The following is a 19,751-nucleotide window of genomic DNA, read 5'->3' on the forward strand; positions in this document are numbered from 1 at the left end:
ACCACACCATGCCCAGAACCCAGCGTGTGCTTAAAAATGAATGTGTAAGACTCAGAGAAATCAGTGACTGTCAGAGGTCCCAGTGGCCACACAGGCAGAACTGGGAGGAAATCCCAGGCACCTGACTTCCTGCCCCACCACTTCCCTGGTCTCTTAGTGATTTCTTAACCCATGGGGAGAGCCTTTCTTCTCCCTGTTCATATTACAGTGACAAGTAGACAAAGACCTATACTTGAGCCCAACAGTCCCCTGGCCTCAGCCCAGGGGGATTACCCCCACCTTCTGGTTCAGGGTGAAGAGAAAACCTCAGCCTGGCCCGTACACTTGGTTCCTCCTCCTAGCACATAAAGCATTTTTATGCTGCTTGCTAAGCTGTCCGTGGGTTTACAGCCGTGGCGTCTCCACTCAGCACTTGGTTTTATTTATTTTTATGCTTGGATGCGGAGAGAGCACTTTTGCTACACAGCTCACACTGCATATTGGCAACCTCCCCTCTCTCCTCCTCCTACCTCCCCCAGCTTCTCCATTTAGGTGCATTTTCCATTTTAAACTGAAGGTGAAATGTAATGGGTATCCCTTGAGATTGCCAGCCTCCGGTCCGCCCTGCATCTCCCCTGACTCTGCAGACCATCCTGACCTCCTTCGGTCTAAGAGAGTGACGTGATCTATTGACTCTCATCTAAGACAGAGAAGAGAAGTATCCACTGTGTTTAGGGATAAAAAGTCTTGATTTTTTTTTAATACTCTAGCACCACCCCTCCCACCTCTATGCTACCTGACTCCTTACTTCCACACGTCAAATAATCCCAATAAAAAGCGTCAGGATTGGCAGAGTAGAAGAATCCCAGGACCGCATATCAGGAGAACTGGGGCCTGGCCCCAACTTTGTCCCTGGAAACTCTGACCTTGGGCCACCTTGTTCACTTCTCTGTGAACCATTTATCTTTGGAAAAGGGGGCCAATACTTCTCTGAGGAGGTGAGGGAATCAAAGGTTTCATTCACTAAACACGAGCATGTGGGAGGCAAGGACTGAAGAGCAAGACCCTGGAGACACACACGGAGGCTTGCATCCCGACTCTGCTTTTAGTGAGACGTTTGACCCGGGACAGGTTGCCAGGCCTCTCTGAACCTCTGTTTCTAACCTGGACAATGAAGATGGTGTCAGTTACCTCTCAGAGTGGTTGTGAAGAATCAGAGAGCGCGTAATTAAAGGGTTTAGCCTCATCTGTGCCTGCTCAATTATTTATCAAGAAACTCGGGTGAGAGGCCAGAGGAAGGTCGTCCTCTCTAGGAAGCCCCCCAATCCCTCTGAATGGGGGGTGGGTCTGGATCAGAGCGAGGTTTCCACTCAGTCCCAGGAAGTACAGCTAAGCCGGGGTCCCTTCCTCAGCAAGGGCTCTGCAAACCTGGAGGTGCTGCCTCACCTTTGTCCCTGTGACCTTCCTGTAGATGTGGGAAGAGGCCATCAGTCTGTGCAAGGAGTTGGCGGAACAGTACGAGATGGAGATCTTTGACTATGAGCTGCTCAGCCAGAACCTGGTAAGGCATCCCCTGGGAAGGCTGAATGCCCTGCAGGCTGGGTGCTCAGGGCCTCAGTTCACCCAAGATCCTGGGGAGATGGGGATGAGGGCCAGGCGGGGTTGGGGAAATAGAAAATGAATGGAAGGAGGACCTGAGCGAGGCTGTACTGAGCATCTCCCTTCCCGTTCGGAGTATTTCCAAAGAGAGATGTCGTGGGGAAATGCTTCGGTGACAGCGTCTCAGAGGGAGCATTGAGTACCTGCGTGGGGCTGCAACTGCTGCCGCCGCCACAGCCCCAATAAACGCTGTGCTACATTTGCAGTAAAAGTTCCACAAATCACTAAACCAATTAAATAAAAACACAAATTTGTGCTTTCTGATTAACAGATAAATCACGTTAAAATGCTCCCCATCTGGTTACTCCCATTAGCATCGATGCTCACGATTTGGTGGGGGAAGTGGAGAGCAGGGGAAGCCAGCCCAGCTGATCCTGCTTGTACTGCAGAAGCCTGGGTTTGGCGGGGAGTTGGACTCTGCAGGGAAATGCAGAACTTTTTGGCTGCTTCCCTCCCACCCACACTCCCCACATATTTTCTGGCTGCCTGAGCAGCAGGACCCCAGGGACCCTCTTAGCCCATTTAGAGAGGCCAGGCCAGCGACTTACAGAGTCAGAATGTTAGAAAAGGATTGATAGCTTTTGGTAGGGGGAAGGTATGGTGATCTTGTTAAAAACAACTGAGCTGTTAACTGTTTTCACTGTTTGTAAGATGATATGCAAATACACACACCAAGAGACACCTGATACCTACCCCACGTGTACCTCCACGTAGATGTTTGCCAATGCCTATGCCCAAGACACACACACACACACACACACACACACACAGAGGATACATTCAGACACACACTAATGTATGTGTACTTGCCTGCACAGAGTCCACATCACACAGGCATCTGTCTAGATCCACATGTATCTTCCAGATTGTATCAAATGGAAGATGCCATCGATCATACACCATTCTTTTTATTGTGCCGTGTCATGATTCCTTCAGAGCCAACTGCAGTTATAAGATGCCATTAGGTGTAAAGTAAGATTCAGACTGTTTCCAGAGATGTTAAAATATGGAAAACACACACCTCTTAGAATAGATGAAATGTCTTAGATATACATGCACAGGAAAACATCTGTATCCGGGGACATTTATTCATTCCATAGCCTCACAAATCCATGCCCAAGTGTGCATGGAGGTGGGAGCAGAGATGCAATGATGGGAACCCTGGATGCAGTTTACTGGGTTCAGCTCCATGCTTACTGGCTGCTTTATGAGATACCATTTATTTATCTGCAAAATGGAGATACTCATGGGATTACTACAAGGATGATTCAAGTAACCACGCTAGTGCAGGTAGAGTGATTAACACAGTCCCTGGTATACTGTAAATGTAGCTATTACTATTGTGATTATAGACATAGCACAGATATACAAATATGTGCACATGGCTCATTGGTTCTGGTATAATAATGTCTTCACTAAGGCCTCTTGGAGTTGAATGTGCCTTTGATACACATCTGCGTTGCAACAAACCTTGTTTTCTTCCTTTAGATCCAGCAGGCAAAATTCTATGAAAGCATCATGAAAATCCTCAGGCCCAAACCAGACTACTTTGCTGTTGGGTACTACGGACAGGGATTCCCCTCCTTCCTGCGGGTGAGTTTGGGGGTGACTTGGACACCAGGCGAGAGCCCCGGGGCCTCGGCATCTCAACGGTCCCTCTATGCTTTGAGGATTTGCTTGTGCTCAGAAGCGGTGCTCTTCTCTGTCTGAGTGCTGCCCCCATCCCCAGGAGACTCCCCAGTCAATGCTCCCATCCTAATCACCAACATCTCTCATCTACTGTGTTTCTTTAACTACACAGCAACTACAGCTGCCTTGTGAGGTAGTGAGTTTCCCATCACTGGAATGAGGTGTTCAAAGAGTGGCTGGAGGACGTTTGCTGGCAGAGGTTTGCTGCCAGGAGTTACTGTAGAGCAGTCATTCTCAGACCTTTTAGTTTCAGAACCTTTTTTCTCTTTTAAAAATGATTGAGGACCCCAAAGAACTTGTGTGTATAAAGATAATCTCTATCTACATTTACCACATGAGAAATTAAAACTAAGAAGATGTTTTTTAAAGTGTTCATGTATTTGAAAATACAAAAATGGTCCAGGCATGGTGGCTGATGCCTGTAATCCCAGCACTTTGGGAGGCTGAAGTGGGCAGATTACTTGAGCTCAGGAGTTCAAGACCAGCCTAGGTAGAAACCCTGTCTCTACAAAAAATACAAAAATTAGCTGGGCGTGGTGATGCACACCTATAATCCCAGCTATTTGGGGCCTGAGACAGGAGGATTACTTGAACCCAGAAGGCTGAGGCTACAGTGAGTCATAATGGAGCCACTGCACTCCATCCAGCCTGGGTAACAAAGAGATACCCTGTCTCAAAAAATAAATAAAATTAAAAAAAATAAAAATAGCAATAATAGACCCATTACATGTTAACATAAACTGCAATTTTAGGAAAAATACCTCTATTTTCCAATAAAAAAAAATCAGTGAAAATCACGAGATTGCTTCACATTTCTGCAAATCTCTTTAATGTCTGACTTAAGACATCTAGATTCTCATATCTGCTTCTGCAATCTGTTGCGATCACACATCTCGCAGCCTTGGAAAGCTCCTTTGTACCCTCATGGGAGAATGAGAATGAAAAGGATAAATAACAGCTTTCATGTTATTGTGAAAACAGTGTGATCTTGTGGTTCCTGAGAGGGTCTTGGGACCCTCAGGTGTCCCTGGAGCACAGTTTCTGAACCGCTGCTCTAGTGGCTTATTTACCCATCATGTGATGAATTGGATTAGATCACCAGTAGGCTTCCTTCAGTCTGGGAGTCTATGGTTCAATTCTGGGGTGAGGGAAATACAACAGAAATGGCAAATCTGGTCTCCAACCTCACTTGATTTAGTCTAGTCAAGGAGATAAATCACTCACAGTTATTGGTCAGCAATCAATGTGGAGGTGAGAGTGGGCCTGCAGGAGTGACTGCCATGAGCTGCAGAGAGGGGTGTGGGCTTCATGGAGGAAGTAGAGGCGGCTTCCCACACCTGGCTGTACATCAGAATCCCCTGGGGAACTTGTTAAAGTGCAGACTCCTGGGCCCCACTCCCACAGATTCCATTTCAGCAGATCTGGAGTGGGCCCTGGGCATCTGAATGTTTTTCTTTTCTTTTCTTTTCTTTTTTGAAACGGAGTCTTGCTGTGTCGCCCAGGCTGTAGTGCAGTGGCTTGATCTCAGCTCACTGCAACCTCTGCCTCCCAGGTTCAAGCTATTATCCTGCCTCAGGCTCCCAAGTAGCTGGGACTTCAGGCACGCACCACCACGCCCAGTTAATTTTTGTATTTTTAGTAGAGACAGGGTTTCACCATGTTGGCCAGGATGGTCTCTATCTCTTGACCTCATGATCCGCCTGTCTTGGCCTACCAAAGTGCTGGGATTACAGGAGTGAGCCACCACACCCAACTGGGAATCTGAATTTTTAAAAGTCTTCTAGGCTCCTTGGACAATCAGCTAGGTTTGGAAACACTGATATGTAGAGATAAATGACAGATGTGTGTTTGGATAGAAGAACTTAGGGGCCATTTTAGGCAGTATGGATGGCACAGATGTCTAGAGCAGAGTTTCTCAACCTCAGCACTATTGATATTTTGGGCCTGAAAATTCTTCATTGTGGGGCTGTGCTGTGCATTGTAGGATGTTAGCAGCATCCCTAGCCTCTACCCCAAAGGTTCTAGTAGCATCCCCCACTCTCAGTTGTGACAACCAAAAAATGTTTCCAGATACTGCCGACATCCCTTGGGGGACATCACCTTTAGTTGAGAATCACTGGTCTATAAGAGACGAACATGATCAGGAAGGATAAAGAGTGTGTTTTCACAGGCTTAGAGCCAGAAGCCAGGTGATGAGGATATGAAAGCTGAGTCCTTCCAGCCCACAGGTCCAGCCCACATGGCCCATTACAGGCAACGAGGAAATGTTGTGGCCATGTATATAGGAGAGTGGGTGTGACACAGTGAAACCTGAGTGAGTAATTATCCTGGAAACTGTACATAGGATGGTAAGAAGAAAGTTCTCAGCATCCATGATCTTCCCTTCCTCTAGACTCTTTAGAGTAGTGATGGCCTCTGCTAGGTCAGTGAGTTGAGCTCTTCCTTTCCCCCTGTAGGGAAACCAAGAGGAGAGCGATGCACTGGAGGTCCCCATAGACTGTGGTCATTTTACAAGCTCCCCAGCTTTGCTTGGCCCCTTTCTTCATACCTGAGTCCCCAAATCTCTAATGAGCATCCTTTCTCTGTAGAACAAAGTGTTCATCTACCGCGGGAAGGAGTATGAGCGAAGAGAAGATTTCCAGATGCAGCTGATGACCCAGTTCCCCAATGCTGAGAAGATGAACACCACCTCTGCCCCGGGAGATGATGTGAAGAATGCTCCAGGCCAGTGTATCCTTGGAGAATGCCCTAGCCAATGGGCCAGACCTGAGCAGCCCTGCCGGGGCTGCAGCCCACAAAGACCCACCTTAGAGCTCAGAGCTGCTGCCAGAATCATTGCAATGGTGCCGTGTCGCAGGAACATGCAACATGTTCTTTGGATCCATGTTCTTTGGATCCTTTTCTGGTCTCTTCATGATCCTGGTATCTCGAGCTCTATTTGGTTTGGAAATTTTGTCTCCATTTCCTCTTATCTTTGGTGCTTTTTAAAAAGTGCATGAATGTGAGCTAGAATGTCAACTCCGTGAGGAAAGACGCTTGCTCTGGCTTGCTCTCTGCAGTAAGTTCCCATCTCCCATGGTGCCTGGTACAGAGTGACTCTCAGTAAATATTCGAGATGAGATCCAAAGAACCCATCTCAATACATCGTAAATGTTGTATGCATTGATTAATTCACTCACTCACTCATTCATTCTTATATTGAATACTCTCAAGCCCTTACTCTATGCTAAGCAAGGTGCAAGGGACTGGAGATTTTCATTCACAAAATGGTCCTACTTTCAGGGAGCTTACAGTGTAGCAACTAAAAGAGGCATTAAGTGACTAACTCCTCTATTCCATATTTATTTACAAAAATATAATCTGTGCCTCGAGGAAGCCATGCAGAGTACTGTGGTTGGGAAAGGAGAGAAGGCATCCTTGAGGAAGGTGACGTTTGAGATGACAAACAACCAAAGCTTAGCAGGAGGTGGGGAGAATATCCCAGACAGAAGGAGGGATGCTTCTGTGCAGAGGCCTTAGGCAGTAAGGAGCATAGCAGTCTCCACGAACTGAAATGATGCCACATTGCCATCATAATAAAATCAAAACTGCTAAGCAAGGCCTGCAAGGCCATCCATGATCTGACCCCTGCCTGCCTGTTCAGCGTCATCACTCCCCATCCTTCTTTCCCTTTATCACATCCCTCTGACCACAGTGGTCTTGTTTCTGTTCCTGTGATGTGCCCAGCTTGTTGCCGCCTCTGAGCATTCATATTCTCTGTTCCCTCTGCTTGGGGTGCCCTTCCTCAGCTCCTTACATGACTAGCTGTCTCTTACCTATCAGACCCTAGCTTGGCGTCACCTTCTGGAAGAGGCCTGCCATGGTTTTTCTATTGTCAAATGTGGCCTTTCTGAACTCTTCATGACCCTGGTATCTTAAGCTCCGTTTTCCTTGGAAAATCTGTCTCAATTTGCCTTTATCTCTGGCTCTTTTTAAACATGCATGGAGGCGAGCTAGAATGTAAGCTCCATGAGGGAAGATGCTTGCCCTGGCTTGCTCGCTGCAGTTAAGTCCCCCTCTCCCTGGTGCCTGGTACAAAGGGACTCCCAGTAAATATTTGTTGATTAATAGAAATAAAAAGGAAACAACACAGAAAGAGGAAAGAAGAAAAGAAATAAATAAATAGAGAAAGGGAGGAAGGAGGCAGAGAAGCAGCCAGCTCGCTTGGAGTACACAGTACACAGAAGTCACATGGGGTGATGCTAGGGTGCAGTATAAGTGAGTGCCAGTGCGGCCAAGCATGGTGTTTAGCAGGCCAGCAGCTGGTGTTGGGCAACAGACAGGATTCGCATGGTAGGGAGCATATAAATGCAAGAATACGGCCAACTGCTGAGCCAGGGAGAGCATTAACTAAGCCTAGCTCCCAGCATTGCACCCTTTAGCACAAATTAAGTTACAGCATTTAAAATGGGGTTAACAGGTTGCATGGCTGGTCTGCTCAGTCTGCTGTACTTTAATCCAAATATTCTTCTCTCCAGTGGTAAATATTCATCTGTAACCTTTTCATTATGCTTGCCTGCCCTGCGTACCTGCTCTATCATGGTTATTTGCAGGAGGAAACGCAACTGGTGGTGGGCTGGGCTAGTTACAAATATGAGTCTGGTTATAGGTGAGACATAGGATTAGTTCTAAGGCCTTTCTAAGTGGACCTACTGGGATTGAACAGCTCTGTGGCCTTTTAACATGAGGCTAGGGAGAGAGTACGTGTTCCTGGGACATAGCTCTCCCCCCGTTCAGTGCCAGGAGGCAGGTACAAAAGAAAAGGGGAAGGGCTATTATTTGCTAACTGTCCTTTTCATGGAACTGAGGGCTTTATATCCTATAAAACCCTCTAAGGGGAGTGTTGATTTTCCCTATTTCATGGAGAAGAAATATGTGGGGCAGAGACGTAAAGTGGTTTGCCTAAGGTTACAAAGCTAGTTAGTGATGGAACCAGTACTTAAACCTCACGATCTGTCTGTCTGAAAACCTATGTTCTGGTACACCATTGTTTTTTAAAAGATTGATGAACAGCATTCTCCTTATTAACTGTTTACCATGTACTAGGCATTTTACATGCATTGTTGTTTTACCCTCCAATACTTCTACAAGTTAGGTATTATTGCTTTCTGCATTTTGCTCATAGGAAAACTGAGGCTCACAGAATTTAAGCAGCTTGCACAAGGTCACAACTAGGAAGTGATGGAGCTGGGATTGGAACCCAGGCCTGCTTTTTGACAAAATATTGAGTTCTTAATGCTCTCTTCTCTTGCCTTCACTTGCGAAAAAGCTGATAAGCAGTCTGAGAGGGTGACAGATCTCATTTCTCACTTAGGTATCCAAGTAGGGAACGATCATTGAAAGCCAAAGTCTCTTTGTAGGGGGTCTGCAGTTGCCCAGCCCTCTGGGGCCCCAGTTCCACACATACATTCAGCATGTGGCATAACAACCTCACCAGCCATCCTCCTGGCACAGCTTCAGGGGACTCGTGTCGCAGACTTCCCCAGGACAGGTTTGGATTCTCCTCTTGGGCCAAGACCAGTGGCCAAGATCAGTAAACATGACCTAGAACTTTCTCTAAAACAGGGGTCTGCAAACTTTCTGGAAGGGGTCAGATGGGCAGTATTTTAGTCTTTGTGACCACGCAGTCTCTGTCACAACTACTCAGCTCTGCTGTTGTAGTGGGAGAGCAGCCACTGAAAACCCAAAAATGCACAGGTATTGCTGTGTTCCAATAAAACTCTATGGACACTAAAATTTGAACTTTCTATCATTTTCACATGTTACAAAATACTCTTTTTCCCTCCATTGAAAACTATTCTTAGCCTCTGGGCCTTACAAAAACAAGCAGTGAACCAGATTTGACCACAGGACCATAGTTTGCCAACCCCTGCCCTAGACTTAATCCAGAGTGATTTTCTTCCCAGAGCAGGCTGTTGGCCACATGGCTTAAGAAAGAATAGGGTTTTCCTGAAAATCGTAGAAATACTTTCACTGAGATTTATTCATTCGTGTTAAACATTTTCCTCTCTCACGAAGAGAAATCTATTTAAGGCAGAAACAGGCATCAGAAGTAAATCAATGAAAACCCTAACATATTAGCATAGAGTAAGTTCATCAGAGAGAGGCAATTCAGTTTAATCTGGAACTAGGTTTTGGTCATTTCTTATGTGTGAAAGAACCATAGTCTCTGCCATGAAGAAGCTCACAATCTGGGCAGGAATGGAGGGTGTGAGGTGGGCTAGGGGGAGGAGGAAGCCGACAGGGAGCCGGAGGGTATATCCTAAGAGAAGCACAGACAAAGGCTGTGGAAAACCAAAGGAAAGAAAACAATTCCCAACTGGGGGGTGAATTTTGTTTTCATGGACTGTGGTGTTTGACATCTGTCCAAAGGGCTCACAAGAGAGGGATGCTGATGAGGGAAAAGGTTCCAAGGAAAGGGAGTAGTAGGATCCATTGGATATCCAGATAATGATGAAAAAATGGGTGAAGGCCATGTTGGCCTAGCTTTGAATGCTAGCCGGAGGAGTTCTTGATTCCTTAGTTGGCAGACATGTCAGGCCCAGGTGAAGATTTTTTTGGAGTCATGGTGGTCATTGGGTAGAATAGAGGGAAAAGACCTTGAATACCTAAATAAAAGATGTGGGTAAAGAAGAAATGGGAGGTAGGGAAAGGGAAGAGGGTCAGGAATGGGACCAGTGACCGCTGACTTTGTTCATCCAGTTTGCCATATTGTCAGCTTAAAAGGACTAAAGACAGATCTAGAAGAGGCATGACAAGGGTCTGACCCACATAGTGCCTCTCCAGTATCTAGGCCTGTTGCAGACATCACTCATCCACCATGGGACTCTTTTCCACTGAGTCTGAACACAGCTCCTTACCATCCTGCTGCAGGGAGTTGCTTTCAAATTTTCAGAGCTGGAGTGCAAAATGACATTTATTTGCATATTCTATAGCAGTGCTTCTCAAACTTTAGCATGCATATGTATCACCCAAGGATCTTTCACAGGTCCAGACTCAGTTGGTTCTCAGATAGTCCAGAGTCTCCACTTCTAACAAACTTACAGGTGATGCTGATACTACTGGTCAGAGGGTCACCTTTGAGTAGCCAGTCCAGAGTGAAAGAATTCTGAGCTTAGAGTTAAAGGACCTGAATACAAACTTGGATCTGTTCTTACAAGTTGTGTGACCTTCAACAAGTGGCCTGGCTTCTCTGGCCTCGAAGGGGACAATTTAGGTTAATAATGCACTCAGTGGAATTGAGAAGATCAAATGAAATCATGAGGAGATGTACTCTGCAATTGATTTGAGAGCTATAAATTCATTCAATGGTATTATTATTAATGATAATATAACAATGATGATGATTAAACACCACTAGCCAACTCTGTTTATAGGGGCTGAGCCCTGGCATAAGGTTGCAAGGTGACAGCACTGATAGGGACCTCAGTAACTAACTAGTCATTAGTGCCTAGTGGGCAGCAGCAACCTGAGGTTCATCATTCAGTAAAAATGTGGCTCCATAAAGGCTGGCCTGGAAGGTCTCAGCAAGGACCAGCTATACTTAAAACTGTCCCTGCAGCCAACAGATATAAGTCCTTAACTACATGGATTTCAGACATCCAGTGCTTCACTGTCCAGCCTGTCTTGGATGAACACCCCAGGTTCAAGAATAAGCCAGTGCCTGACCAGATTATAAAGTAAGACTCATTGTCCACAGGGAAGAAGGATGGGGAAGAGAACCCATTGGGACCACCAAACTGGGCTGGTGGCAGAACAGACCCCAGTGTCTTTCTAGTTCCTTCTCCATCTTAGCCAGTTTGTTCCCCCGTTTTCCTCTTGGGCAAAGAATCACCCTCCAATTAGCTGGGCTCTGCCCCTGACAAGGCTGAAGCCAGGAAGGATGGGAGGGCCAGGGTTATGGCTCAGCAAATCCTCAGCAAGCATTGAGCATTTGCTCAACTGGATGCACTCAGCCTATTTGTTGCTCAGGTTGATCTCAGAGTGGCCCCAGGGAGTCCACAAACAGAGTGTGACTGAGCAAGTGATAGGCAGGGTGGAGACAGGGGACCTTGGCCATGCTGAGCACATGCTCCCAGAGGGACATCTTCTCAGCATGTGTGAAGGTTGTACATTGACAATGGTGTGTTCCGGCTCTGATAAAGGTACACTAGAGGAAGTGCCATGAAGGCTGATGTCCACCTGTTCTGGATCAGATTGCAAAGTCACTGATGAGGCCACAAGGTGGGGCCTCTGAGGGACCCAAGGCTGTATGCCTCCCAGCTGCCCAGCTCATTCCCCCTATCCCATGCCCAAGTTCTAATGGAGCACTTGAGTGTCTTAAAGTAGGTCCTCCCCTCTGGGTGGGACAGTCAGAAACAGGATCTGCTTTGCAAGATGAAGGACCCTTTAGGGACAGGCAGCCCCTCCCAGCAGCCTCATGAAATGCCACAGCAGAGCAAGTGGAGCTCAGCTTGGGTCTCAGCCTCCCCTCACCTTCTCACCTTCTCAGACAGGCACCCATGAGCAGGGGACAATAACTATGCAGCTAGCACGGTGTTCTGCTGGCCCTGATGTTAGAATCTCACCAAGGATTCAAGAAGACTGATTTGGGGGTTTGGCTGGGACACCTAAAGAAATCCTTTGAGGACACCCCTGGGAAATTAGGCTCAGACCTCAGCTCCTTTGTTGCGGATCACAGGAAATCATGACCTAGACCATCAGTGTTAGAATTCCAATTGCCTGGATACTCTAGGGGTACTATGTTCTCAAAGGGGCATAAGACCAGTCTACCTTCTAAATTGCCTTGTCAGGAAAACCTGTGCAAAAGTCACTCTTATGGAGCCCAGAGCACAGACCTTGATTTTAAATGCCACCACAAGGGACTCTACTAGGCCTGAAGTTTACTGTAATGAGCCTCCCTGGACAGTGCAGGGTCAGATCCGGTGTCAGCAGCCGGCCATAGCTACCAGGAGCCTTAGCCTCTTCCTGTCTTTCAGCTTCTACAAATCCAACTACGTACAAAGGTTCCACTACTCCCGGCCCGTGCGCAGGGGAACCGTAGACCCGGAGAATGAGTTTGCCGTGAGTATCTTCCCTACTCTTGATCATTCCCTGGGGCCACCTGGAGGAACCAGAGCATGCATCAGCCAACCTCAGAATGGGAAGGAACTTGATCCAAAGCCAGAGAAAATAAAGCTAACCTCCATGGATACCATGACGTCCATTCCCCAGTCTCTTCCATTAGGGCCTGTGCCCTTATTTCTTGAGCCTTTTTCCCTTTAATACAGAACCCAGGCCTCATGTCAGAGGCACCTTTTCAACCACAGGGCATTCAGGCATTGCCAGCAGGTAGAAACCCTCAGGCTAAGAAGGGGTGTTGATAAAATCAAACCTTCCAGCAAACACCAGTAAGAGGTCACAGCAATTTAGTCATCGCTGTCCCCCGAGTGCTAGTCTCCTCTGTGTGTGTCCAGCTAGGATTCAAACAAGACTGGAATAAGGAGGTGTCTCCAAGTCTCAGCTCTTTGGCTTGGACTGTAATTCTTAATATTTTTGGAGCCACTGCCTCTTTGAGAATCTAATGAACACTGGGAACCCTCCCCCGAGAAAACAAATGGATACATTCAATATTGCCTAAAAATTCAGACTGCTAATAAACCGAGGTTAAAATTTACTTGGCCTAAGTCCAGGGAGAGCTTACAGTTTATGTTGGGAAAGAATTCTTAAGGGTAAGGTGAGAGCGTGTTTCTGGGTCTTGCAATATTTATTCTGCTTTTGGGTAGCTGGGAGGCCTGGGGACCTGGCTGGGTTTCTGCCAAGCTTCTCTGATACCCAGGTTTCATAAATGTGTTTGTTGCTTTCCCGCCTTTGCCACCCCCTGCCCATGGACAGTCCATGTGGATTGAGAGAACCTCCTTCGTGACCGCATACAAGCTGCCGGGGATCCTGCGCTGGTTTGAGGTGGTGCACATGTCGCAGGTGAGTCTGGGACATTCATGGCAGGGCCACCCCTCCTCCGATGCGCAGGGCACAACCAGTCTCAAGGCCCCTTTGACTTTACAAAGGAGACATGTTTTTCTTTGAAGCTGCTGTGTGAGTCCCAGAATTCCCATGCAGGCAGCATTCAGAATAATGCCTTTCAGATTTTTTTTTAAGTGTCAGATAACCTTTTTGTTCCCTGCAAATGAAACTTTCCATGGCTTCCAGTAATAAAGCTGGTGAATGGGGAGCTTCTGTTGGGCGGGTGGGGTGTCGCAGAGGATGGACAATCATCTGCATCCCCCTCATACTCCTGTCATCTCAGTACCCCCTTGGGGGCACCTGTGCAGTAGCCCAATATGAACCCATTTTATAGTTGGACAAACCAAGGCTCAGAAGAGAGAAATCATTTGGCTAGAATCCAAATGTTTGAACTCCCTTGTGCAGATAAACACCTATTTTGCTTCTCAGCACAGCTCAGGGTCTCCATGTCCTCAGACAGCTAAAGATCTTGCAGTCCCCAAGATACAGAGGAATGGTCATTGTGGTTGTGAGGAAACTTTATAAATGGACATATTTAGGATGTCTTATTTATTTATTTATTTATTTATTTATTTATTTATTCAGAAAATACTTAATGTGCACCTAACATGTTAGGCACTGTTTTAAGACCTAGAGATTCTGCAATGGAGCTTCCATTCTAGTGGGAAAGAGGACTAAAAAGGCAAAGTAAATATATGACAGATGATGATAACTGTGATGGAAACAATTAAAGCAGAAGGGTGATGGATGAGGGACTGCTATTTTAAGTAGGATAATCAGAGAATGCTTCCCTCTATATTGGCTGTTGAGGAGAGGTCTGGAGGAAATGAGGAAGGGGTCCATGCTGACATTGAAGAGAGAGACATTCCAGCAGAGGGGACAGCAAGTGCAAAGGTCCTGGGGCCAGAGTATGCTTGTGTCCAGACCAGAACAAGTGAGGGTGAGTAGCAGTCATCTGATACCAGATCACATAGGACCTTGTAGACCACCATAAGGACTTTGACTTTCCCACTGAGTGACACAGAGCCACGAGCAGAGGAGGGATGTGGTCTGACTTGCGTTTTCAGGCTATTGTATCAGACGATAGCATTGAGATAGTCAGTTCTACCCTTAATGACCCTCTCTTTTCAGTGAACCCAGCAGCTCAGTAGCCCTTTTGCCTCCTTTTTATAGGCATGACTTAGACCTTGGAAAAGTATAACAATGATGGTGAGAGCAAAAACATTGTTGTGAGTATGGGCTCAACTGTTCATATGCATGATCTCATTTCAACCCCTCAGCAACCCTATGAGGTAGATATTATTATTCTTCCCATTTTACAGATGTGGGAACTGAGAGGCAGAGTTAATTAGTGCATTGTTCAAGGTTAGTAAAAGAGATAAGGTATGACTTTAACCTCCCCTGTCAGGTACCTGGCTTGGACTCTTTATCTTTTTATCCTTAAGAAAAAGAAAAAGAAGCCCACCCCAGCCCACCCCAGCCCACCCCAGCAAGTAGTACCCCCAAAAGGAAGGAAGTGTCTGTGCCCTTGCTTCATGGCACATGATAAGTTTTAACAAGTGCCCCAGGTGCTGTGTCAGAGGTTTATAGCAATATCTCATTTAATTCTCATAGGCCCCCGTGAGGTACATACTATTATTAGCCCTATTTAGGAGGTAAGGAATCAGAAACTTTCTACCAATCTGTAGCCTCTGCCCATTAGCCCTGACTGAGCCCTGTCACCTGGTGGTGCTCAGCAAGGCGTCTCTTCTGCAGTCATTCCTGCCAAACTGTAACAAACTGAGAGAGCCCATCCCTGTACTTCCCATTCCCTCAGCTACTGTGTGTCAGCTCAAAGCACTTATCTCCTAATAGACTACATAATTTTCTTGTTTATTTTTAGTATTAAGAGAATATTAATGTAACATTAGACTATAAGCTGCACTAGAATATAAATTCCAAGAAGACAGGTATTTTGTCTATTTTATTTTCTGCCATACCTCCAAGTGCTAAACATAGTCCCTGGCCCACAGCTGATGCTAACTAAAGAATACTTACATAAATTAATCAGTCAATCAATATGCAGACACCCATAATTTCTAAACTGGTTACCTTATTTTATAAACTCAGCATTTTGAAGTTAGGAAAGAAATAGTCAAGATTTTGGCTTGTTTCTTTTATCCTGATGCCTTTTCATAGAAGGCATTGGGGAAACCTTCAAAAAGTTGGCCAGAGTGAATTTATCTTTAATGGCCTCTCTCAGATGAGTTAGCAGGAATTTCAGGGTGTCTCAGATACAAAAGTTTAATGGTCTTGTAAGTGACTTCATTTCCAAAGATTGTTTTGGTGTTATATGAATTTTATCTTGTTCTCAGTTATTTCCTCCATAAATTGTCATCATTACAGTAATGTCTATACAGAGAGGCATTTTCTGATGAGCTTCAAGTATAAGTTCTGCTTATTGGGGTTTTATTTTTTTCTTGTTCTTGGCCCTGAGAAATGGAGTTTTTACAAGGAGCCCTGATCTAGGGGTCAGAGATCCAAATTCAACTTGGTCACTAATGAGTTATACATGTTAGATACGGATTGTATATCTCTGGCTCTTAGTTTTAATCATCTATAAATAGGAATTGCAAAATGATGGAACTTTAGAGCTTAAAGGGACCTTAGCTGTCCTTTAGTCCAAAAGCTATAAACTCGAATACCTTCATAGCCTAGTAAGGGCTGTGGCAAAGTGCAGTAGCAACAGCCCCCTCCTCCATCTCTGTTGAATTACATTTTTAAAGGTTAGAATCAATGTGCTAGCTAAGTGACAGACCTCCGCCACCTGGTTTGGCTTGTAGTTCTCCAAGTTTTTTGTCCTGATTCTTCCTGGTTCTTGTCTACCTGCGTTATTTTGTATATGAGAAAATGAGGCCCAGCAATGGGATGTGAACTGCCAAAGCAATTGTGGCAGAACTCAGAGGTCATGAGAGCACCTGTCCTGTGCAGCTCATAGGATTCCTGGCTAGACTTAAGAAGGCAATATTGGTAAAATGGCTTTGAAACATATGAAATGCTGGGCAGGGCGTGGTGGCTTATGCCTGCAATCCCAGCACTTTGGGAGGCCCAGGTGGGTGGATCACAAGGTCAGGAGTTCAAGACCAGCCTGACCAACATGGTGAAACCCTGTCTCTACTAAAAATACAAAAATTAGCTGGGCATGGTGGCATGTGCCTGTAATCCCAACTACTCAGGAGGCTGAGGCAGAAGAATCGCTTGAACCCAGGAGGCGGAGGTTGCGGTGAGCCGATATCATGCCATTGCACTCCAGCCCAGGCAACAGAGCAAGATTCCATCTAAAAAATAAACAAACAAACAAATAAATAAATGAAATGCCACCTAATTGCCAGGGATCAAGATCACTTTCATCTTATGTTCCCTCACCCATCCACACACACTTTTACATTTTTTTGTAAAGCACCCTACCCTAATAATTCATTTTCCCTTCACAGCAAGCCTGGCAAGGGTTACTATGTTGATAGAGAAACTGAGGCTCAGCTTAGGGAAAAGACCAGAGATTTGAGGGCTAGACTAAGTCCCAACAGCCCATTGATGGCAAGTGTAGTATCAAAGCTTGATTCACATGTAGTGGAGGAAGCCCGCCTTTGCAATCAGAAATACCTGAGTTCTCTTTCCAGCTCTGCCCTGGGGCTCCAGGATAAGTGACTTAACTTATTCTTGGGGCAATGAAATGTGCATGGGTGTAATGTGACCAGCATGGGATGGCACATGGGAGGCAGTCGATCAGTGAAGTCATCCTCATTATCATGATCATTACTTTTATTCCTGTTATTAGCTAAACCATAGGTTTAGCTTCTGAAATCTAGGCCTCCCACCAACTGTATAACTCCTGTAATGATCTGAAAGTTACATATTTGGTTTACACAAATGCCCATAGGCGAGAAACCAAAATTATTTTCATTCTCATTCTCTGTTCCTAATGGCTATAATGAGGATAATACTTTGGGAATCTAAAAATAGTTTCAAAAGCAAGGAGGAAAGCCAATCAATAGCTCTTTCCATTTTTAATGACTCGTCTTAAAGCCTGAGTCTTTCAGATATGGCAGGCTATTGTTCAAATGCAGGTGTGGCGCTGGGCTCAATCCAAGCAGTGGTGATAGATTTTCCTTACAACTCAGTCTACACCTTGGCTCCTCAGAGCCCCCACAGAGTTGGTCTGTGTACTTGACAGATACTAGACCATAGGTTTCACTTTGGAGGACTATGGCTGCAGCCCAGTTGGACAGCATTCTCCTTCAATTAACATTATATGTGTGTGCATGTGCAAGTGTAGGGTGTGTGGGCATGCATGTGTATGTGTATCTATGTGTGTGTGTATATGAGAGAGAGAGAAAGAGAGTCAGTCAGTCATTTCCCAGGGCAGAGATCTGATCTCTGATCTCACTGCAGAGATCAGTCATCTTCAAAAACATCCAGACACAGGGTAACGGAGTGAGGAGGCTGTAATTTCACAGAAACGGTTTAAAAAGATGACCAAGAAGACAATTAGCAACATAGCAGACTAGGAAGCTCCTGGCTCTCCCTCTACCCCCAAATGCACCAGATAAACATCTACTCATGGATCGATTCCCTCTGAGAGAAACTCAGAGATGAAGTGAGGGACTTCTACCTACCAGGCACTGAGTAAACATCCACATTGAATCGATACGAAAAGCTGAGGCACACTCAGGCATGCACCCTGCTCTGACACTGTGCCATAAAATGGAGAAAGAAATTCCCAGTACTCATCTTCTATCCCTGTGGAGAGGAGAGCTTGGACCTCACATATACCATTCTAATTTGGAGTTTCTTCATTGGTTGGCTCTTAACTTACCAACTCTGAGACTGTGCAGAGTTAGACACATGCAAGTCTCTTTAGACCACAGGAAAAAAATCAGTGGTTTTATATGGGTGCACATGAACTTTCAGGCATTCCATCCCCTGAGGAGAGTATAGTAAAGGGTCTTTTATAAATGGAACCCCCTGCTTCTCCCCAGAAGGCATGTATGACACACTCTTCCAGTGGCTACGTGGCAGCCTGGCTTCTACATAACTTCCACTGAGGAGTTAAGGGGCAAACACATATTAACCCACTGGCAGCCTGAGAAGCAGGCTGTCACTTCTCAAGCCTTCCCTCCTGGCTCACCCCAGCAATAACGACAGGTTTATAAATCCTTCCTGGAAGGAGTTTGTCCACACATCGAGTTTCCCAACTTTTACAACTTCCACCTGAGGGCTGTATCCTAAACACCCTAGCTCTGGGAGCAGAGGGGACTGGCATATGCCTGTTTCCAAAGACCACAGGAGAAAAAAAAAGCAGCAGTTTTATACAGGCATGAAAGCACTTCCAGGGCTTCATTCCCTGAGAGTGGTGCAAAGAAAGGGCTTAAAAAATTGCAACCCCCTATTCCTCCCTAGATGAGGTTTATGCTATGCATTGAGTGTCCCAACTTTTAGAGCTATCTCTAAAAGGATTCCATCTAAACCTCTTAGCTCTGGGAACAGAAGGGAGCAGGTGTATGCAAGTCTCCCTAGATCACAGAACAAAGAGATGGTTTTAAATGGGTGCACAGACACTTCCAGGGGTTACATCCCCTTGGAGCAGTGCAGAGAATGGGCAGAAATGAACAGCTCCCATTTTCTTTCTGGAAGGGGCACACACTTCCAGTGGCTGCTTGATGGCCTGGCATCTAACAATCTTGCATCAGGAAGCTAATAGGGCAAACAAACAATAGCTCTCCAATAGCCAGAGCCAGAGGTTGGCACTTTACAAGCCTTTCCTCTGTCTCAACCCAGTGATAAATCCAGGTCAATCCATTCTTCCTGCAAGGAGTTTGGCCACATACCAAGTGCCACACTAGAGCTCCCACCCAAGGGACTGTCCTCTTAATGATGTAGCTCTGGGAGTCAATGGGATTTTGTCTTCCTGAGTGGCCCTAGACCACACAAAAAGAGGTGTATATACAATGGGTCCAATTTCAACAACTATATCCCCAGAATCAGAGGGTGCAGCCTGAACCTGAGTATAGGCACTTGCCACAGATTCTCTCCCCAGCTTAGTGCAGAGAGAGTGAGAGCTAATCACCCATGCTCAGCTTCACAATGAAGATGGAAGGAACTGGAACACACATTTAATACTCCAACCTTTTCAGCTACATCTAGAGAGTCTAGCCCCTGCCTTATCTGTCTCAGGGTACTGACAGGAAGTGACACATTCTAAGCAATAGGGGTCTACCAAAAACAGAGACAGCAGTCTGGGCAAACAGAGATTTGAGAGGAACCCTAACATTTCAGATTGGATGGATTGGTCAGATCCTTCTCCTACATAAGGCCAGTCTGACAAGACTGGGAGAGAGAACTGT

The 19,751-nt window shown here is 45.9% G+C and overlaps 1 protein-coding gene across 6 annotated transcripts in view; it reads left to right on the plus strand.

Moving 5' to 3' along the window:
- The window catches only part of DOCK2 (dedicator of cytokinesis 2), a 433,369-nt gene that overhangs the window by 394,707 nt on the left and 18,911 nt on the right, over positions 1-19,751 (plus strand). For 5 of the 6 annotated variants that reach the window (XM_021940250.2, XM_017960117.3, XM_021940247.2 and 2 more), the window contains 6 exons: positions 1,451-1,540; positions 3,127-3,231; positions 5,916-6,057; positions 10,964-11,045; positions 12,345-12,429; positions 13,240-13,326. In XM_021940250.2, the coding sequence (XP_021795942.1) occupies positions 1,451-1,540; positions 3,127-3,231; positions 5,916-6,057; positions 10,964-11,045; positions 12,345-12,429; positions 13,240-13,326 (591 nt within the window). Of the gene's footprint in view, positions 1-1,450; positions 1,541-3,126; positions 3,232-5,915; positions 6,058-10,963; positions 11,046-12,344; positions 12,430-13,239; positions 13,327-14,541; positions 14,571-19,751 lie in introns of those variants that run through there. The other variant, XM_021940252.2, reaches the window with a different exon arrangement.

This window comes from Papio anubis, chromosome 5, assembly GCF_008728515.1.
Source record: "Papio anubis isolate 15944 chromosome 5, Panubis1.0, whole genome shotgun sequence".
Lineage (NCBI taxonomy): Eukaryota > Metazoa > Chordata > Mammalia > Primates > Cercopithecidae > Papio > Papio anubis.